We start from the raw sequence: 22,866 nt of genomic DNA on the forward strand, positions 1-22,866 counted from the left end.
CCCACGCCTCCCCCACTTCCTCCACTACCCGGCCAGTTACTTTTCTTTAGTCTGATCCAGCTCTGGGCCTCACTCTTGCAGGATTGCTGTCCCCAAGGCGAGAGAGAATAGCGGTTGCCCTCCCCCCCGCCCCCCGCCACAGATTCTTTTTTTCTCTGCATCTCTCCCTGTTCGGCCCCTGGTTTCTCATTCTTTGAGTCTTTAGGGTAGTGACAGTTGCACCTGTCACTTTAACCCCTCACTTTACTCTGTTCCCTTCAGCTCTTGACAACCCTGCTCTCTTACACCCTCTTATGCTTGTTGTTAGGGATTTTTTGGCCTCTGGCCCACAGCTGCCCCTGCCCTTCAAGTTTCCCACACACCTCTTTTAGATACCCAGTTCCTTTACCTTTCCTCCCAAATTTCTGCTGCCTGAGATCTGATGATAACTTGTAGCTCTGTGTCATTCACAGGTTTGGTGAGTACGCTTTCTCTGACTTCATCCAAGGCATTGCTAACCATCGTCGTTGGAGACTGAGCTCAAGGGAGCCTGAGTTGCTTAGTTAGAAATCGGGACAATTTCGAGCATAGGTCAACGAGTTTTGAATCCTCCTAATGGCTCTGCATCTGGCCTTCTCCACAGGGGGATTATAGGAGACCTTATCAAATACTTTGCAAGAATGAAGGAATACTGCTATATCCACAAGACCCTGCCTTACCAATCTGGAATCCCATCTTCAAAAGAAAAGTGAACTTGGTTGGCTCTGACTTATTCTTGGTAACTCCATATTGGTTATTAGTGATCAATGACTAAAAGCTCTCTGACCACCTCTTATCTTGAATTTTGCCAAGAAATAATGACAAGCTTACCAATATGTGTTTTCCTTCATCTTCTGTGTTCATTTTCTGGGAAACTTGATACTTAGCCATCTTTAGTCTCCTAATATTTCTTCCATTTCCTCTTCTGTGGATGATGCCAACTGTTACCAGCCCCGAGATTCACTGGCATAGGTGTCTTGAACTCATTCAAAACTGTCTGATAGTTTTGTCACCAATTTTGTGTTGTAACTTTATTTCTTCCATTTTTTCTGACTGGAAAATCATTCTGCTTGAAGAAGAAAGCAAATTGACGTTAAGTGATTTCTGGAGTTGAGGGATTACCACACAGGTATACCTCTCCCCTGGCAACATTGTTATTTCCCCTTCTCCTTTTACTAAATTTTTAAAAAGCAAACTATATATTTGAGATACTGAATCATAGTCATGAACCCTATTACACCAAGGCTCTAGTTACCTGTAAGATCAAGTTTATCTTGCATTAAAATTTCAGGGTCGCTTCTTCACTTCAGGTGCTTAATGACATTGGTCTGTTGATATGTGAGGCTATGAGCATTGTTTTCTGTAGTTTCTCTGATTGTTGTTATGTCTCTCTTCCATCAGCTACATAAGATGTGGTCCAGAGCTCCATCTTGAGACTCTTAACACATGTACCTTTCTAGAGCCTGGCCTAAAGGACTATCCAGACCAAGAAACGTAGCATGCCAGGCTGGGAATAACATATCAGGATTCCATCTAGGAAGATCACATCGTGTTGGTCTAGATCATGCAAGTTGCTGTTCATTGTGTCACAATTTAACTTCCTACAGTCTAGACTAGGGGCTTCATCACATACTCGTATCGACCTGTGATCACTCCTTCTACCTCTGGGGAAAGAGGGTATCATGCAAAAGATGAGAAGAGCAAAGATGGACCAAGGATGAATCACAGGGGTCAGAGCTTCAGGGAGCCCTGGAGTTATTTGGATCCAACTCTCACATTGCACATAGGAAAACTAAAGGTCAAAGAGGAGCCATAACTTTGCCAAAGTCACACAGAGTTATTTTGTTTTGATTTACACACACACACAACTGGTTTTCTTCCATAAGAATTTGTGTTTGAGGTAGTTCTCATAACTGTTGAGTAGCAGAACTTGGGTCTTCTTGTTCATAAGCCAGCTCTTGTCTTTGTCATACACAACCATTTTGCTACCATATTGAATCTTCGACTGTTCTAAGACACATAAGAACATTGTCTGGGTTGGGATCCCTGGATGTTATGAAAAGAGATCTTTAGTGGGATGCTGTCCTTCTCTGTAGGTTTTAACTGAGGTCTCAACAGCTGTCAGAGTTTGTGCTTTTGTTTTTAAGAGATGAGAAGATGTGTAATGGCTTTTACAGAAGTCTAAAATGTGTCATGTTAATGTTTTGCAGGGAGTCCCCAAGTCATCCTTCCTGACTGAGGAGAAGAGAGCCAGGCTAAAGACCAACCCCGTGAAGGTGCACTTCGCTGAGGAAGTGCTTGTCAGTGGACACAGCCAGGTGCGTCACTAGTCAGGAGCTTGAAATTACTCTCCATGAAGCTGGCGAGCTGCCTCCTGGCACCTACCACTTTGAGCCTCTGGATTCTTGCAGCACAGACAGGATACCAAGGGAGTATAGTAGGTTTGCTAGGGGCTCTGAGCACCCTCAGTAAGATGCCTGCAGACCATGGACAGGGAAAGCCAGGGAAAGAAGCATGGGGTGTGACTGTCTGTTATTTTGTGACTCCATTCTCTTGCCCATGAAATGTCAGTAGGTTCCAAATGCTGATTTCTCATTTTGAACCTTCAAACCTAGTGTTCCCTCTATATCGATAGTAGTGATGGTAGTGGTGGAGATTGGCTCCCCCCCACACCCGAAGAACACATTATGTGTTGAACTTCTATTATGTGAACCTAAACTTTTTGGGCACATAATCCTTAGTCATCACAATACCCTGCAGGGGAGATATTTTAACACAAGAGGAAGCAAAGGCTTAGAGAGTTTAAGAGAATTAACCTCTGAGATCATATAGCAACAAAACATCCGAGCCCAGGTCTGTGTGATTTCAGTTCTTTTGTTTTCCACTGTAACATACTGTCTAGTCCTTTTTGATATGGAGACATCCAGGATTGGGGGTTCAGAGGACAAATTTGTAAAGGGAGAGTATTAGCTGGAGTTGATGTTTTTAATGTGGACTCTTGGATTAAAGACTCATTTATTCATAGTGCACACATTTTCTTCCCAATGGTCTCAAACTATTGCCATTCTGAACTCAGCAATCAATATTAGACTTTGAAACTTTCAAGTCACAGCTTGTCTTTATCTGGTCTTCCCGCTGTAGAGACCAGCAGGTGGGGCGTTGTGGCCATTTTAACGAAGGGTCCAGGCGATCTCGTTCACATCTGTAGAGTCCTCATTTTCTACCTCGCCTGCTACTTAACAGGCCACACCTTCATTAGACCTGAGAGTGGAAGGTGGATTTGTCCATGAAGGGGACAGTGGGAGGCCTAATGTGTTAGAAAAGACCCGACACCCTGTCACCTGGTCATGTTTGTGTCTCTGTGTGTCCATGTTTGTGGAAATGGATTGAACCTCTTTAGCAAATTAAATTTAGATTCGGTGTGCATTTTTAAGAGTAATACACAGTGATGAGAAGTAGGGGATAGAACCAGCTCGAAGGACAGTTAGAGAATAAGAGTTCTACAGATGTGAACCGGATTACCTGGATCCTGTGTTAAAATGGCTACCATCCCACACTCGCTGGTATCGTGAGGAGACCAAGTGAGGACAGGTTTTGACCTGAACTGGCTACAAAAACTGGTTCAGAGTTTTGGTAGGTGTGGGAGTTTAGAGAAAGAGGGCTCTAAAAAGGTATCTCTGGGGAGACTTGCAGGTCAGAGCGCCAAGTCTCTGTGTCAGCCGCATAAGGCAGAGACAGCAAAACCAGTGAGAGTTCCTCACTGTCACCTACCTATTCATCCTTTCATGAGTTTAAAAAATGATAAAATTGGAGCACCTGGGTAGCTCAGTTGGTTAAGCGTCCAACTCCTGGTTTCAGCTCAGGTCATGATCTCAGGGTCCTGGGATCGGCCCTGCTTAGGTTCTGTCCACACTCAGTGGGGAGTCTGCTGGAGATTCTCTTTCTCCCTCTGCCCCTGCCCACATGCACTCCCTCTCTCTCTCTTTCTCTCTTTCTAAAATAAATAAATAAATAAATAAATAAATAAATCTTTTTAAAAGATAAAAAAAACAGGGGTGCTTGGGTGGCTCAGTTGTTAAGCGTCTGCCTTCGGCTCAGGTCATGATCCCAGGGTTCTGGGATCGAGCCCTGCATCGGGCTCCCTGCTCAGTGGGAAGCCTGCTTCTCCCTCTCCCACTCCCCCTGCTTGTGTTCCCTCTCTTTCTGTGTCTCTCTCTGTCAAATATATAAAATCTTTAAAAATTTTTTAAAAATAAATAAACAAACGATGGTAAAATTGGTTGTTAACCTTTTCCCCTGAAAGCAGTTAAGGCCCCAGAAGAATTTAAAATAGTAAGCTAACATTTGCAAAATGCTTAACTTTGTTAACAGTTAAAGAAATGCGGAGGGAAATATGAAGAAGTGCCAATTTACACTTAGTAAATTAGCACAAATAAAGCAAAAAAAAAAAAAAGTGTAAGGCCTGACGCTGACCAAGTAGCCACAGTCATGCACTAACCAGTGGCTTTGTAAATTGGTTTCATCTGTTTTTATATCGGAGGGAAAAGACAAAACATAATGAATGCCATAAAAAAGTGGCCCAAGGATCACATTCCTATTAATTTAGTCTATAAAATAATTTAATGCAAAAATCCATGTGTTCAAAGATATCTATGGTACTAATACTTAAAAGAAAAAAATTTAAAAGAATGCTCAATGTCTAGGGCCGAGGAATGGTTAAATCCATTCTTGATATTTCAAACCAATAGAAGATTAGAAGTCCATTAAAATTACAAACATTAAAGCCCCAGGAAAAAAGTGTATGAAATACATGTTGAGTAAAAAATGAAGATGAAATGGTGCATGCTCTATTATGGCCGCTCTCTAAAAATGATTTACGGGGTTAGATAAAAATTGGAAGAAGCCTTAGAGAAAAGTAAATGGTGGTAGTTATGTGATGCTGCTATGGATGTATTTTTTGGAAGTCCCAGATAATAAAGTCCCAAGGAAGAAATGTTGCCCTTGGGAAATCCAAAGATGAAGGTCATTCTGAACACCCAAAACTGGAGAAGTGAGGCAAGAACAGAGCAAGCAGTTTGCAGTCTGTCATCCCTGATTGTGAAGGAGCATTGCGATCTGAACATACCCCCCTTTTCCTTCATAAAACTACTGTTTTTTTTTTTAAGTCATAGAGAGTGATGAGTGTGAGTCTTACCGAAAAGATAAGAGTGCCCTTCTAGTTAGAAGATGCAAAATTCTCATCTGAGGCGGACTGTCCTTTTTTTTGCAAAAAAAATAGGCTTCTCTACCCAGGTGGGCTTTATACCTAAACTCTTTCCAGAGATTAAAGCTGGGGGCAGTTTTAGCTCAAGTCTTGGGGACTCTAGACCTGCTTGCTCACTAATTCTGGAGGGCACCAACCCCCAGGGCCCTCTTTATTTGCAGTTAAGCACTCAGAGGTCACTTTTATGAGAGCCAGCCCCGGGGGGATTCTCTAATTCTCTTGCCTTGCCCCACCCCAGGAATTCTGGCTGGCACGGGGTTACCAAACACACATCAGTCCTGTGCCTGCTTCTCAAAAATCCCTCCAGGAGTGGCAGAATCCCTTAGGAGATTCCATAAGTCTGGGGCGATGGTTGGAATGCGTGAAGGTGGAAGTAGCCCTCTGCCCTTTGGTGGTGCTTCACTACAGGGAATACAGCTGGAAAATGGGGGGTTCCAAGGGAGCTTCCCACCCTGTCAGCCCCCCTCCACCAGCCCCACCAGGAAAGGCCCTCTGGGGTGAGTGTGCAAGCTTGTCATCTGATTTATTAAACTATGAGGGTAGCAAGCAAAGGTATTGAAGTGGCAGCTGGTGGTTGTGAGACCTCATATGGGCTCATGCGGTGCCATCAGGGTCGCATGCATCGTGACAGGGCCTACTCTTCTCCACCTCTCATGTCTGACACTTGTAGTGGATATCCCCGGAACATAGCATGCCTGTGTCTGTGTGGCATCGACCTGGTCCATTGGAGAAGTCTCCAGATGCCAGGAATCAGCCCATGACATGGTGAGGAGGCCAGGGAGGATCCTGCTCTCCACATTGGATGGGGCCAGGGGAGCCGAGGAAAGGAAAGCGGAAGGAAAGGCCAGTTTCAACACTACTCTTGTATTTTCCAGGGTAATTCTCTGCTCTGCATGCCCAACGTGCTCAAGCTGTACTTGGAGAACGGACAGACCAAAGCTTTCAAGTTTGAGGCGAACACGACTGTGAAGGTATTAAGAGTAAACTTGAGTCTCTCTCCCAGTGAGAATTTGCTGGCTCCCAGGACCCCCAGGCGTCGTGCCCTGCAGCTGCCTTGGTGCTCCTACAACCGTTATGGGCTGGGGACCTGCAATAACCCAAGCTCTGTGTTACCTCTTAATTGTACAACCACCCAGCAAGATGTGTTTTATCACCATCTTCCAGGGCCGGAAATCAGGCCTCAGAGGAATGAAGTACCCAAGGCCTCTGACAGCATCTAAGCCTTCATTCACCCTTACCATTGGGCTCCCTGCCTCTTGTATGTGACTCCACTGGCTCCCCAAAAGACTAGTGCAGCTAGAAACTCAGGCAACGTGTCAGGGCAGGCCCAAGATCTGTATGTTCTGTTCTGGGTTGAAGACAGTTCAGCTTATACCTAACAGGTTCCTCCGTAGGAGGGAGCTGCTGCAGGGGTGAGGGTACAGACTAGGTAAAGGGTGGTTTTGTCTTGCAGAAGCTTGCCATCTAGTTGCGGGAGGATAGACATTCACGGAGTGCCCGAGAGTCCAGGGCAGGATGAAATAAGGGCTGCAAAGACAGGGACCAGGAAGTGCTCTGCATGCAGGGGAACGAGCACCATCTGCTCCTTCCTGTCAGTACGGCAGAGGAGGCTTTGCAAAAAAAGCTGGACCTGAGCTGCCCTTTGAAGGGCCACCAAGAATTCAATAAGGGCAAGTGGGGGACAGGGCTGTTGGCGGGGGTTCAGGGCGCACATCAGTCTGAGGAAGTCACATGGACTAATGCAGAGCCAGGAAGGCAAGCGCTGCCCAGGAAGTAGTGATCCATCCAGTGGAATGGGAGCACAGGCCATTTTCTCGTGGGAGGAGCGAGAGATGGCCCAGGCTGGCTGTGGAGCGCGCTGCGTGATGGGAGACAGAGGTTGGATTTTATTCACAGGCAGTAGGGAGTGGCACGACAGCTTCTGAACAAGGGGCTAGATGGTGTTCGAGTGAGGCCCCAGTGAAGAAGCAAATAAAGGTGGTTCAGGTGGGCCAGTGCAGCCGTAGGTGATGGACAGTAGCCGAGACACACACTCTCACACACACCCACACACACCTACCCCCCCCCACACACATACATGCACACAGCCCGTGTTCCTCTCTGTCACTTTCCTTTGGCAATTCCTAGAGCTGCTCCGAATGCCCTCTCCCATTCTTGCCCCCGCGTGACTCAGGAGAAGCTGGAGAAAGCCTCTCTGAACCCGGGAAGCCCTTGCTCAGAGAAGGAAGAGGGAGGAATGGATTTGTTAAGTGTTTACTACACGCCTGCTCCCCCAGTAACCTTGTGAAGTGATGAGTGTTCTCTACCATTTTGTAGATGAGAACACAGGCCCAAGAGACCTCCAGATTGTCAAGGTCAGCTAGCTCGTAACTGGCTTCAGACGTGGTCTGTTTCTGAACCCTGCCCTGGTGCTTGCCACACTACCATTCTGCACCAAAGTTTTGCAAATGAATTAGACAAGGTTTCTACCTCTGCCATCTTTGATCCAAGTGCCTTGGGATGAAAGGCCTGATTTATTTAAAGTGAGCCCCACTTTGTGGACAAGAAGACTTTGAGAGGATTTACAATAAAAGCATACACCTCGGGATAATTAGCTCCCAGATGATAGACAGAGTTGGGGAAATGAGCAAGGTTTTAGCTGGTATAATACTGGTTAATTGTACTTATCTGTAGTAACCAAATTTTTAAAAGTAAATCTTTTAGCTCTTTATGACAGAGGGGGGTAGGGGAGCATATAAACAAATCCTGTGAGTCAAAAAAAGGAAAAATCACGTCCGTTCAGATTGACTTTTCCTCCCTGCTCCCTTACCAAAGGAAGCAAAGTTCTTGCAGTAGAAAACCCCCTTTCTCTGACTCAAGAAAAATATTATGTCATTCGACCCAGTGAGCAATTGTGTGCCTGCAAAGCTGTCAGGGACACAGCACTCATTTACCCAGGGTCACACCCAAAGGGAGCCCAGAGCCTCGGGCTGGGGCTGGGGAAGTTGGGGGACCCGGGGATAACTCATTGTGCACTGAGAAAAGTGCAGCGTGCTCAGGATCATGAAAGTGGGATATGAAAACGGTATGCTGAGGCCTCAGGGCTCAGAGAGCTGCCAGCTGGTGAACAAGGAAAAGCCTCCAGGGAAGCCAACTTGGAAAGATGGGCGGACCGTTGACAGGAACAGGCCCTGTGTGGCATGTGAAGACAGCATCCCAGGCCTGGGGAATGGCACCAACAGAGACCCAAAGATGGGAATGTTTGACATGAGTAGAGGGCTTGTCCATTCTGGAAAACAGGATGGAGGTTCCTCAAAAAGTTGAAAATAGAGCTACCCTACAACCCAGCAATTGCCCTGCTGAGTATTTACCCCAAAGATACAAATGTAGTGATCTGAAGGGACACTGCACCCCAATGTTCATAGCAGCAATGTCCACAATAGCCAAACTATGGAAAGAGCCCAGATGTCCATCGACAGATGAATGGATCAAGGAGATGTGGTTCACGTATACAACAGAATACTATTCAGCCATCAGAAAGGATGAATACTGAAGATTTGCACTGACATGGATGGAGCTAGAGGGTATTATGCTAAGCGAAATAAGTCAATCGGAGAAAGACAATTATCATATGATCTCACTGATATGTGGAATTTAAGAAACAAAACAGAGAATCATAGGAGAAGGGAGAGGAAAATGAAACAAAGCAAAACCAGAGAGGGAGACAAACCATAAGAGACTCTTAAGCATAGGAAACAAATTGAGGGTTGCTGGAGGGGAGGGGTGTGTGGGGATGGGGTAACTGGGTGATGGATGTTAAGGAGGGCATGTGATGTAATGAGCACTGGGTGTTATATAAAACTGATGAATTACTGACCTCTACCTCTGAAACTAATAATACATTATATGTTAATTAATTGAATTTAAATTTTAAAAAAGGAAAAAGAGGGCTTGCGAGCACAGTGCATCGGAAGAGGCAGCAGCAGATCAAGTGGGAGAAGTGGATTGGCACTTGATGCTGGAGAGCTTTGAGTGTGATGCTGAGGAGTTCGGATTTGGGCTAGCAGGCCATGGGGGTCCCTGACTATTCTTGAGCAAGGGAGCGCAATCAGGACACAGTCCATCCTAGGCTTAGCAACTTCCTGTAGAGCAGGGGTCAGCACACTTTTTCTGTAAAGGGTCAGATAGTAACTATTTCAGGTTTTACAGGCTGTAGGGTCTCGGTCACAGTTCCTCAACTCTGCCATTGTAGCAGATGGACACGGCTGTGCTCTCATAGGACTGGAACTATGGAAGCAAGCAGTGGGCTGAATCTGACCTATGGGCTGCGGTGTTCCAACCCCTGTTCTAGATGCAAGATGGAGGTCAGATGGGTAGTAGTACAAAGTGGAGAAATGGGTGAGCTCAAGCCATCGTAGACATGGGAAGATGGAGTGGGGGACAGAGTCAGGAGACGGGCTCTCCATCAAGGCCAGTGCAAAGCAGGCATGAGATAATGCTGAGGTCCAGAAACAGACAGACTCTTCAGGACATAGTCACTGGTGAGTTATGGAGGGTGATAGAGCAGGCAGAAAGAGGATTCACACTGGGGGTCATGAGGAGCAGGTAGCCCCTGAAAGTTTGGCACTTACTAAACCTGAGCGTCTGGCAGGACATCTCTGATGAGTCTGTGATGATTATTTATTCACTGAGTGAAAGTTTACTGAACGCCTTTGAATGCCAGGCTCTGGAGCACAAGACAGGCAATGTTCATATTCTCAGGAGTTTACCATCTAGTGGGGGAAAGACAGTAAGCCAGAAGACAGCTATTAGCAGCTAGCATGTATTGAACTTGCCATCCGCTAGATACTGTTCTGAGTGCCTTAACTGGGGAAATTCATACACAACAGCCCCATGAGATAAGTGTTGTTATTACCATTTTACAATGGAAACACTGAGGCATCAAGAGTATAAGGAATTTAACAAGGGACACACAGCTAGCTGTGATGGTCTGGGTCTAGAACCCATTCACTTAACCTTACTGTCTCTTACTAAAGAATATAGCTTTATTGAAGCACATAATATTAAATATCAATGACAGAAATGAACGGGACCCTGAGACAGAGAATGGCCGGAGCAATCACATTTAGATACAGTGAGCAGAGAAGGCCTCTCCGAAGGGAGGGAAACAGCCTTGTGAAGAGTAATGGGAAAAGTGTGCCAGGCAGAGAGCAGCATGTGCAAATGCCCTGTGGCAGCAAAGACTGTGTGATGACAAAAGGCCGCTATAGTGAAGGAGGGGAGTGTGGCATGGCAACTCTACTAGCATAGCCCTAATGATCGTTCCACGCTATCAGCCACTCTGAGACATAGGCATCATTACCCTCCATTTTGCAGGAAGAAACTGAGGTTGAGAAATGTTAGATTGATGTCCCAGTTGCAGCAGGGGTAGGTGGTGGGATTCTGTCTGGTTAGCAGTTGAGGATGCAGACCCCAGCAAGAGGATGATTCCAGAGACCCTGAAGAGAGGCATAAGCCCCCAGTGCATGGCTTCAGCCTTCCAATCGAGCAAGACAGGATGGCTGTACAGGGGGGTGCTGGAGCCCCGAGGCGAGGATAGCTGTGGGTGGAGGGCCACGAGGGGCGATGAGAAGTCCCACCTGCAACGTAGGAAGGTTCGGCTGCCTACGTTGGCAGTGGACCCATCAGCACAGGCATTTTTTTTCCCTGGCGGCACTGAGGAGCAGAGAGAAGGTCAAAGAGGCCCTCCCTGCTCTGGGCCTGAGCTTGAGGGCCAGCCTGCCCCTCAGGTGACCCTTCTGCCTCTCTGTGCCTGGCAGGACATCATCCTCACTGTGAAGGAGAAGCTGTCCATCCGCAGCATGGAGTACTTTGCACTGGCCCTGGAGGAGCAGTACAACATCTCACGGCTGCACCTGCTGCACGAGGAGGAACTCATCCAGCAGGTACACCTGTTCCTCCTCGTGAGGAGATCTGGGCTGGGCAAGCCACACACCTCACCCAGAACCTTCAGGGCTAGGGCTCAGCACATGTGCAGTTTTGACGCACTTTCTTGTGCCCTCACTCAGCCCGGGGATGACCGGGCGAGAATCAGGGCTGATTTTCATATGATGTATGTGGGGTCGCATTTTGTGGATGTGGAGACAGTGACTTAGAGAAGGTGACTTACTGAAGGTAACGAAACCAGTAGAGCCCCATCTTTTACTTCCAGCTCTGATGATCTTTGAGAAGTCAGGGAAGCATTTGTTGCTGAGTCTAAGCCCTTTTTGGAGACTTACCCCTGAGCTGGTCCCTGATGGATGGACAGGGCACGGTCTGTCTGTAGCCCTCAGTCTTTCAGCCATTCAGTGATTTGTTGTATCAACTTTTTAACACTTCTATTCCATTAGCATGGAAAAAGAAAATCAAATGAAATCCCCAAGATAGTTGAAGTAGAAAAAAAATGAGGGGCATAATATAATAACAATGTATACTAGGCTATTATTTGTGGAAAAGAAAATAATACACATAGGTAGAAGCATATATATATACACAGACTGTCTCTGAAAGGGCAGCTAAGAAATTGCAAGCAGATTTCTTTTGGAAAGGGGAACAGTTTGACGGGGTCAGTGGGAAACTTTGCTCTTTTGAGCCTTTTACATCTTACACCCATGGGAAAGTCAGCAGCAAAGGTCGGCAGCTGTCTTGGGAAGCACTAAAATTGAAATCTATGGGGACTTTCTTCTTATTATTTCAAGTTGCTTTGTGCAATAGCTGTGAGAATAAAGGCGGTGAGAAGATTAACTGTATCTCCCTTACCCATTGCAGGTGGTAGAAAGGGAGGAGTCACATGACTATCGCTGCCTCTTCAGGGTGTGTTTTGTTCCCAAGGACCCCCTGGACCTCTTGAAAGAAGACCCTGTGGCCTTTGAATACCTCTATCTGCAGGTGACTGGACCTGCCCTTCCTAAAATAACAGTGGTCGTTCTCAAAGATGGCACATTGGGTTATTTTGAACACGAGCTTAAGGCAATTAAGCAACTCCCTGGTAGGAATTATCTTTATCCGAAGGAGAAGAGGCCTGATTATCCCCTCACAATTTCCCTTTCTGTCACTGAGTTGCTATGTTAGGAGATTTGCTATGTATTAGTGAAATTTAGGCTTAGTCCTCAAGCCTGTGGATGATACATTTTCTACTGCTATTTAGAGTTATGGTTTTTATGGCTACAAGGGGCTTAGTGCTTCAAAGCCTTATTTTAGAAATGATGGAACTGAGTCTTGGGATGGTCACATGATCTGCCTGGGTCATGCGTTTGGTGGCGGAGCCAAAACTGGTTGCTTGGCCCCTAGCCTGGTGTTCGCCCTTCTTTGCCTGCTCGGTTGAGATTTATCATGTCGTTTTTATACTGATGAAAAAGAATCATTTGGGAGGCGTGACCATTTTACAGATGAGGTAACTCAAACCAGGTGGATTAACTTGCCCAAATCTCACAGAAATGGTGACAGCAAAGAACAACACTAGTTTATAGTTGTATAATGCTGTGTCCCGGTGCCTGCTGTCATATGTTACCTAACTGAAACCTCACAGAGACTGCGGAAGGTAGACTTGACTATCCTCATTTAGCAACGGGAAGGCGCCAATGTTCAGAATCTTAGTGAGTTAACCAAGGTCACATGGCCAGAAGTTGGCAGAGCCGGTCTCAAAGCCTTTCTCCTGAAAGAACTAGGAACACACTCCATCTATTCTCGTCTCCCAATTCCTCTGATGTAATCTCTCCTAGAGCTGCAGTGATGTGCTCCAGGAGCGCTTTGCTGTAGAAATGAAATGTAGCTCTGCGCTCCGACTCGCAGCCCTGCACATCCAGGAGCGGATCTACGCATGTGCTCAGCCACAGAAGATCTCTTTGAAGTACATAGAGTGAGTGGCAGGGGACTTGTAGGTCCCATCAACAGCAGCTGTGTTGCATTTATAACCTGGCTGGCCCCTGGCCAGGATGGCCAGATTCCACAGAAAGCTGATACTCACCTACCTACCCGTCCATCTGTCCATTGTCTTTCCATCCATTTCCCTCCCACTGCCTCTGACCCAACCCAGGCCCCCCAGATTTCAGAATCTGGCTGCGCCCTCTGGGGCAGAAGCCAACAGCAGATGGAATGACACAGGATCCCTTTGTATATTCCCAGTTCCTGAGAGAATGTCTTGGGAAATCAGTTGACAACATCAGTGTAAAGCTCTTCTGAGGGCAGAAATGCCTTGGAAATTAATTTTGTGTGAGCCACTTGTGTTGCATTATATTCCTATTAGGGCAGTTTCAAGTCCTGGGATTCCAACACCTCCTTATTCTTAGCCTAAATTTTCATTCTGCTCTGGGCAGCATCACCCAGGTTTGTTAACCCACTCACCAAATCTCAGCTCTGTCCTGTCTGGACATCAAAATCCATCGGGGAATCATATTTAAAAAATAAAACAGATTCTTGGTCCTGTTCCTCAAATATTGGATCAAATCTCCAGGGAGTGGGACCTGAGAATCTATGTTTTTAACCAATTTCTTGGGGGAATTTTGAGGCTGTTAGGCTGGTACCATTCTGAAGCATGACTTGGAGATTCACAGGTGCTCTGTGTTGCCTTGTGAGAGTATGTTATACATGTGTGATCATTATTTCTCACCCACATTGTAGGAAAAAGAAGATTGAGATCTGTTCTGATTAATAGAATATCATACGACACCGGGGCACCTGAGTGGCTCAGTCGGTTAAGCATCTGCCTTCAGCTCAGATCATGATTCTGGGATCCTGGGATTGAGCCCCGAGTTGGGCTCCCTGCTCAGCGGGGAGTCTGCTTCTCCCTCTGACCCTCCCCCCTCCTTTGTGCTCCATTGCTTGCATGTGCTCTCTCTCTCTCAAATAAATAAATAAAATCTTAAAAAAATAAAAAATCATACCACACCAAAAGTAATCAGCTCCCAGAAAGATAGGTGGGGTTTAATTCCTGAATGGTTGTGGTTTTTATGGAGAGAGTGTGTGTATTAAATATATATAAATATATGAAATTTATAAATTTTATGTATATTTACACACACATGTATATATACATATGCATATATCTTCTGTTGAGAAAGAAGCTCACGTGTGTGTGTGTGTGTGTGTGTGTGTGTGTGTGTATGCATATATCTTCTGTTGAGAAAGAAGCTCTTGATTGCAGTGTTCTGGGAACACTCAGTTCCTGAATCAAATGTAATTCTGCTCTTCATTAGAGCCAAGTATACTGTAAAAATGGTGTCTCCAATATCTCATGGCAGGAAGGACTGGGGAATAGAGAACTTTATATCTCCAACTTTACTCCGAAACATGAAAGGCAAAGACATCAAGAAAGCCATTAGCTTCCACATGAAGAGGAACCAGAATTTGCTGGAACCCCGACAAAAGGTAATGTCGTGGCTTCTGCCAACACCAAGCCTGCCCCCACCCCCAGCTGTCTGTTGTGAAACCTCAGGGAAAGCATTTTCAGTACTGTGTGGATTCTAGGCAAGCAAATAACTCTAAGTCTTTTTCCCCCCTATTTAAGCAACTTATTTCTGCTGCCCAGCTACGTTTAAATTATCTACAGATCCTTGGGGAACTCAAGACATATGGTGGAAAAATCTTTAATGCTACTCTAATGGTACGTATTCTAGAAATGTGGACCCCTACTCTTATGAGAGACTGCAGAGGTCCTCTGAAGATCAGTGTATCTTTCAGCCTAAAATTCCTGAGCACCCTGTTACGTACTAGAATTTGGGAAGCGAAATATTACATCATCAAGGAGTGTTTATCATGCTTGGTGCCAGCCCCGTAACAGATGCTGGGGGAGGCAGAACTCCATAAGACATGATTCCCACCCTCAAACAATGAAACAAAGTACCCAATAGACCAAGTGAGGCCATGAGAAAGGAGCGGGACTGTTGCCGTGGCGTTTGAAGACAGAGGACACCCCTGCCAGCTTTGGGTTGAGTATGGGAGGGGGAAGGTTGGATTTGGCCAGATTTCAGTATGGAAGAAAGGGCATTCTGAGGGAAGGGAAATGTATGTACACGGTTTACTCTGGCACTTTGGGTATATGAAGGCCAAGAGGAAGAACGGGAAATCGTGAAAGAAAGATGAGAGTGTTAGATTCACTGCCAGGCTGGGGTCCTGATTGTTCAGAAGGGAAGAACTGAGGGTGGATCTGAGAAGGGAAAAGCAAAGTGCAAGAGCCTCTGCCGTGGTACTCCTTCCTCCCCCAGCTTGCTTTCTGGAGCCTAGGCCTGGAGCTCTGTGCTTTTCAGCAGTCCGTGGCTGGGGGGCTGTGGCTTACAGGGACTCTCCCTCACGGCACTGTTCGGGCAGCCCCAGAACCCTCCAGCACAAAACCAGACAACTGGCCCATTACAGGGTTTTTAACATATTAACAAAGCTCCTTTCAGTGTGTATTTGGTGTGCTTCTCATTTACAGCGATGGGTCAGTTTAATCAGATTACTGACCTACCACTGTAGATGGAAAAAGAGAATCAATGTTTGGAGAGAAAGGAAGAGCGTCAGATAGGGGAAGGGAAAAATAGTTGAGTCTTTGTACAGGTGGGTGACAAAAAGGTGGAAAAGAGACTAGATCACAGAAAGGAAGGCTTGAAGGTACAAGAAAAACTTCCACTTTTCCCACGGGCTAATCCTGTCCTCTCCCAGCTGTCAAGTTCCTGTCCCCAGCCTCCCTTGACTTTTCCTATCTAAGGTGGGAACTGGTAATGGGAGACGCCAGCCACACTGAACTGGCTCTTGGTGCTTGCTGGGCACGCGGGGCTACCCACGTAGATGAATACCAACTCTGTTGTCAGGGAGCTTAACGTGAATTCGACACTTGGATACGAGTAATTACAGTGAGAAGTGGCAGCTCAGCGCTCTCAGAGCAGTACAGAGGCTGTGGTGTGGGAACAACACAGAGGGGAAGTGCTACTCTGGCTTGAGGAGACAGATCAAGCAGATGTTTTCCATAGGCACTAGATTTTGATGGAAGTTTTGTTTTTTTTTTTTTTAAGATTTCTTATTTATTTAATTGAGAGAGAGAGAGAGAAAGAGAGCAGGAGCAGGGGGAGAGGAAGAAGCAGACTCCCCGCCAAGCGGGGAGCCTGATGTGGGACTCAATCCAGGGACTTCGGGATCATGACCTGAGCTGAAGGCAGACGCCTAACCGACTGAGCCACCCAGGTGCCCCTGAAGGAAGCTTGTAAAGAAGGGTCAGGATTTCAGTAGGGTGCAGCACGACTATGGGCATGTAGGTGTGAAAGCACAGATTGTGTGTAGGAAACAGGCAATAGTGCCGTGGTTTGGCTCTCTGTTGTGAGGTGTCCTGTGGGAGGTACACTTCATTCAGCTGTGGGTGGGGCCCAGATCGGGCCATGGCCTAGTTCGGCAGTCTAGGGAGGAGGGGGTGAGGGAGGGTCTGAAATAAAAATCGTGGAGTTTTGCAGAGAGAGGTGTCCTGTCTTGCATGTGCAATGTATTTTCACTCACTTGTGAATGAAAACTAATTCCTCTCCTACCTGGATGCAGTTACAGGATAGAGAATCGTACATTGCCCTTCTAGTTGGAGCCAAATATGGGATTAGCCAAATTATCAGTAGCAAACTCAACATCATGTCCACATTGGCAGAGTTCGCAAACATCAGCCGTGTAGAACTGACAGAAGAGTCCGAGAAAGTGAGCATGGTCAAAGTGTATCTTCAGGATGTCAAGGTAATGCATGGGGAAGAGATTTTTTTTTTAATAATAATTTTTTATTATGTTATGTTAGTCACCATACAGTACATCCTTAGTTTTTGATGTAATGTTCCAGGAGTCACTGTTTGCGTATAACACCCAGTGCACCATGCAATACGTGCCCTCCTTGATGCCCATCACCAGCCTATCCCAATCCCCCACCCTCTCCCCTCTGAAGCCCTCAGTTTGTTTCCCAGAGTCCATAGTCTCTCGTGGTTCATTCCCCCTTCTGTTTACCCCCGCCTCTTCATTCTTCCCTTCCTTCTCCTAAGGGAAGAGATTTTGAAGCCAACTTTTGGAATTTGGGGCTCAATTATCCTAGGGTAGTTTATGAGAATATGGGTATGAACAAAATCTAATATCCAGCATTTGCTGAAGAGGATAAATCATCCATCCTGTATCATCAAAAGGAAAGTAATGAACAGGGTTAATCTTCCTGGGAAGGTCCTAAAAGGGTTTGGGTTTTATTATGTTTTATTTTGTTTGTTCGTTTGTTTTTTGTTTTTGTTTTTGGTGTAAACTGAGCTTGGAATATATACTTTCCTGATGGGTTTAGAAACTTAGATGGGAGCACCAGATGATTTTAACACATGTATGGGACCAGACTGGCTGCCCGAGAGTTTTGAGTGGCAGCAAGGAGAACGGGTAGATGATACAGAGCGCTTCCTGAGCCTCTCTGCGAGGCCCTGCATTGCCCCTCCTTTGCTTTAATTCTGACATGCCCAAGGATGCATTATTAGTTATTGTGGGCTTTTTTTTTTTAATCACCCTCTTCTTCCTTCTCCATTTGCTCTCCATTTCTTTTTCCAGGTCAGGTGTTGAAGGGGCCCCACTACATGAATGAGCAGGGTGGGATGGGGTGGTTGGGATGGGGAGGCTGGACTAGGGGGTGAAGAGGCAGGAGACATTGTAGAGATTCAAGCGGAGGAATCCTCTGTGAGTGTGTGTGTGTGAGTACGTGCATGTGTGGTTGTGTGTATGTGTGCACGTGTGCATGTATGCTTGTTTCGAGTCTTGCAGGTGAGAATAGGAGACACCAGGAGGCCTGCCTGTGGGCTATGGCTGGACTTACGTGGAATCTCTCGTTGGCCCCACGTGGCCTTGTTGTCAATCTTCAGACTGTCCCTTAGCCCTTTATATAAGAGCTCTCTTTACCTTCAAAGGTTCTGACATTGCTGCTGGAATCCAACAGTGCAAAAGACCTGGCCTGCCTGATTGCTGGGTACTACCGGCTGTTTGTCGACCCAGATACCTCCATTTTCCTCTGGCCGGGAAACAAACAACAGGTGCACCGGGTGTCTGCTGAAGAAGGTGAGGTGCTGAGGCTGGCTCCTATAAGGACAGGCCCTTTGCACAGCCTAAAGGGAGGGAGGGAGTTGAGTTGAGCTGAGACTCCCACCCAAGTGGATGAGAGCTATTTTTCCATTTATTTCCTTGTAAGCAGTTGATCTTTCTAAAAATCCTAACTAGAGAGGCTTTCTTTGTATCTGAGAGTCCCCTAAAGCCATGAAATGCTGTTGAACGCCTCTGATTCCCTGTAGTATTTCCTAAATCATCTCTAAGATCCACTGTATTTTATCTTTATTTTAGCAAAAAAGATGTCATTTATTCAGAAAGTACAGATGACCTAGCGTTTTATTACATGTCCAACAGAATGCTCTGTTGCATTCTCTTGAATTATCATAGAAATTCTCAGCCTTACGTGGTTAGAAGAAAGGGGGTACTGGAGATAGAAGGAAATTGAAATCGTATATAAGGAATGAGGTAGTGGAGGCCAGATGAAATGAACGGTCTCCCAGGCCAGCTCCCAGTTTCAGTCAGGCTTTGGCTTCAGCGCTGTTGCTGCAGCATTTTCCCACTGGCTTGCTGATAAATGCTGGAACACTCCCACTACGGCTAATTTCAAGCTATCCATGTGATGTCATTGAACGCGGAGATGGGAAGAGATGCTCAGCAGCACAACATTATATAGCATTTCCTCCATTTCGGTCAAATAGGCAAAAATAATATCAAGAGATTAGATGATAGTAAAATAAAGTAAAATAATTAGGAAGCAATGAGTTTTGGGTACTTGTTTTGGTTTTAACATGGTTTATGAACAAGGGATGATATCTTAGAGTCTAATCAGACAATGCAGAGTAGGAGCAGTTGTGAAGGTCTGGTGGTGGGAGGGTCTGCTTCTGCTGGGGCAGGTGGCAGTGGGAGGGAAGGCATTCTGGGGGGGGGGCGGTGTTTGAAGTAATCTTGAAGTTAACCAGGCAAAGAAGAGAGGAGAGATGATTTGAAGCAGAGGGGACAACATGGAGGCATGACACAAAGGGCAAGGTCATGATCTGTGAGAAGCTCTCTGTGGTAGCTGGAGCATGTGAAGCCTGTGGGGGATGACCAGGCTGCTGAGAAGGGGGTGGGGGAGCACACTGTGAGAGGGTGACCAGGCTCCTGAGGAGGGGTGGGGCTACACCGTGAGGCAGTGACCAGGCTACTGAGGAGGGGTGGGGCTACACTGTGAGGGGGTGACCAGGCTGCTGAGGAGGATTTGGGGCCATACTGTGAGGGGGTGACCAAGCTGCTGAGGAGGGGTGGGGCTGCACTGTGAGGCGGTGACCAGGCTGTTGAGAAGGGGTCAGGGCCACACTGCGAGGGTGTGTCCAGGCTGCCGAGGAGGTTGGGGCCACACTGTGAGAGGCCTTAACTCCCGTGGGAGAACTTCCCTGTAGGCAGAGGAAGCCATCAGGGGGTTTAAGTAGAGTATGATGTGATCAGAGAGAAGTTTTTAGAAATATCACACTGGAGGCTATGGTAGAAAACAAATTGGAGACCTGGCTCAATGCCCTCAACCTTCCTGCCATCAATCCTTCCTGAGTACCAGCAGCTAGATGAGTTTTGATTGTCCTAAAAGCCCTGTAGCACTAGTGGGTCCCCAAGGCCAGACTTCAAAATGGTGCCAGTCTCTTGCCCTCAGAATCCCACAGAAAGTTGCTAAGAATACAGATTCTTAGCCCCATTCCCTAGATATTTGACTTAGTACATCAGGGTTAGGGCTGAGAATCTGTTTTATTTTTTAACTATGATTCCCCACCTGGGGATAGGACAGAGCTGGGATTTGAGGTGGGGCCTAGCCAACCTGGGTGATGCTGCCCATAGCAGAGTGAAATCCAGCCACATAACTTCATGTTTCCATGAACACATAGCTCTCCTCAGAAGTAGTCCTGTCTCCATTCCACAGTTCAGGTAGATGTGGGAAAGTAGCCCTGATGTGTGAGGAGAACGTGGACTCTGGAACCCCACGCGTCTTGGGTCAGCCAGCCAATATGGCATGATCTGGTCTGGCCACCCTGGAAAATGGGAGGACAGGCAGAGTGAGGGGTGGGAGGATATGTGCCTCTGCTAGTCCCTGAATGCTGCCTTGTAACCCCGGGCTCTCTTGCATGACAGGCTACGAATCCAGGGTGTGCAGTGACTCAGAGGAGTCCTCTGAAGTGGACTGTGTGCTGGAGCCTCTCTCTGACAGACACCCGCTGAAGCTGGGCCCCTGCAGACCACTCGAAAAAGAGGAGCCGCCTCCTGGGGACAGCCCCACACCTGAGGTGGCCAGGAGGGGCCCAAGCATCTCCGGGGCCAGCAGTGTGACAGACAGCGCTGAGTCCGAGGCGTCCGACTCGGCCAACACTGAGAGCCGAGGCTGCAGGACCAGTGGCTCCAGCGAGTCCATGGATGCCCTGGAAGAGGATGACTTGGACACTTGCTCTTCCAGCAGGTCTGGCTTCTTCCACTCCAGCTTGCTGGCGTTCCCAGAGACTCTGGGTTCTAATGGCCAAGAGGAGAGAAGCAGGATTGAAACCAGTGGCTTCCTCTGTCTCCTGGACCTGGCCCAGAAAGCCAGTCCTCTGTGCCAGAAGACGGAGTTCTCAGAGAGTCCTGCTCCTGAGACTTTCAGCTGGGGACCAGAACTGAGTGCAGTGAGGCTGGACCCCAGGCTATATGAGGGCAGCCAGACCGACTACTATAGCCTGTGCTCCAATGTCTCCCTGGCCAGCCACCGGAGTGACAGCTCAGAGAGCACAGCTTCCCGGCAGGGCGGAGGCCTCCCAGCCTGGGGTCAGCAGGACTGGACTGAGGCCCAGCCCAGCTCCACTCTGGAAGCCCTGGCCCCACACCTGCCACTGGCCTTGGAGGACGGTAGCTCCGATGAGGAATACTATGATGCCGCTGACAAGCTCACACCCCCAGGCGCCCTCTCAGGTGAGTCTTCCCCCAGCAGGTCTGCAGGCTTGGCAGGCAGCTCCTGAACACCCAGCAGGGGCAGGGACCAAGCTTGAAGGGAAAACACATGAGTAAAGCAGGGTCCTTATCCTTGTTTGAGAAAGCCCAACAGGGCTCAGTGGACCAAACTGTAAGCGTCATAACTTCAAGTCAGGGCTACGATGGAGGTTCAGAGAACTGTAGGTGAGCAGAGATGGGACGCACTAATTCAACAGCGGGAACTAGGAAAGGCTTTGCAGAAGAGGTGGCAAATGGGCTGGGCCTTGTGAAATGGACAGAATTTACACAGAAAAGGGTTTGACAGGAGTGCTCAGCAGAGGCAAGTGGCTGCGTCATTACTGACCCCGACGCTACATTCAATGAGGCTTTGAAGCAAGAAGAAACTGAGAGGCCATTGGTGGCCACTGAAGAGACTCAGACGTAAGAAAAGGCAGGGCATCTGTTGGTCCTGTTTCTTTCTGCTTCCTCATCCTTTCCTCCACAAAGAGTATGGGGTGTCTTTCCACATAGAGGGACTTCCTGAGTTGACTTGAGATCCTTGCAGGACACTTACACACACACACACACACACGCACACACTACATGCTGAAGGAGAAAAAATTGGAAAATAGTACATAGACATTGATGGTGACCCAGCAGGAGCTGGGGAAGCTGCAACCCGTTTATTTCTGTTTCAGCCCCTCCCTGTTGTTCCCTGTCCTCTGGTGGTTTCCTATTGCTGGTGGAAGAGAGGCCAGCTCCTGAGCAGCCCCCATGAGGCTTCTCGAGGTCCCCTGTGACGTGGCCTCTTTCTCTTTCTCTCCTTCCTCCAAAGCCCTCTTTCTGCATACCTACCACACAGACCTCCTTGCCATTCTTGAAGAGTGCCACGCTCTTTCCTACCTCTGGCCTTTGCAGTGCTGCTCTTTCTGCCTAAAACACTCCTCACCTTGATCTTTGGCTGCTAATGCCCACCCATCTATCAGGCCCCACCTGGAAATTCACTTCCCCCGAAACACAACCCAGACTGCCAAGACTGGGGCTATGTTTTCACAGCCTCCTGGGGGCTTCCTGCTAGCCCTTAGCATTGCCTATAATTGTCTATTTATTTGTGTGATTTTTGTGTTGATGTTTCTCTTCCTCACTAAAAAAAAAAAAAACAAGGATTCCTTAGAGTGTAAGGACTGTGTGTTTCACACTCAGCCCTGTGTGCCCAGCACATAGTGCCTGACAGTTTTGCTAAATGAGTGAATGAACTCTCCACCATCTACCCTGAGTTCATTAATTGACTATACCCCTAGAGAAGGAGAAACTTAGGAGCAGGTATGCACTGTTCTCCAAAGAACCCAGCCAACACCATCCTTGCCCTCAGCTTGCCTTGCTGGGCCAGCCATTGTGCAGGGGTCAAGACGGGGGCACAATAGAGACCAAAACATGGGTGGGCATCAAATCACCCAAGGGACCAGATTTAAATACTACAACTTCTTAGGTGGTAGCCTCCAAGATTGTGATTGAGGAAGCCTGAGGAGCAGCCTCGGAGTAGATAAGGTTTTTAATGAGGTGTAACCAAACTGGAAACAACTGATCTGAGTCCTTCAGATTCTCAAGTGCTGGGA

At 47.3% G+C, this 22,866-nt stretch overlaps 1 protein-coding gene across 1 annotated transcript in view; it reads left to right on the forward strand.

Annotated features, from left to right (window-relative positions):
• Positions 1–22,866, forward strand: part of FRMPD1 (FERM and PDZ domain containing 1) — a 94,567-nt gene that overhangs the window by 67,974 nt on the left and 3,727 nt on the right. Inside the window, 10 exon segments of the mRNA XM_040631614.1 lie at positions 2,229–2,336; positions 6,157–6,252; positions 11,080–11,205; positions 12,068–12,187; positions 13,021–13,157; positions 14,539–14,665; positions 14,805–14,900; positions 16,802–16,984; positions 18,172–18,319; positions 20,444–21,250. Coding sequence (XP_040487548.1) covers positions 2,229–2,336; positions 6,157–6,252; positions 11,080–11,205; positions 12,068–12,187; positions 13,021–13,157; positions 14,539–14,665; positions 14,805–14,900; positions 16,802–16,984; positions 18,172–18,319; positions 20,444–21,250 — 1,948 coding nt within the window.

Source organism: Ursus maritimus, unplaced genomic scaffold (genome assembly GCF_017311325.1).
Source record: "Ursus maritimus isolate PB19 unplaced genomic scaffold, ASM1731132v1 scaffold_17, whole genome shotgun sequence".
Lineage (NCBI taxonomy): Eukaryota > Metazoa > Chordata > Mammalia > Carnivora > Ursidae > Ursus > Ursus maritimus.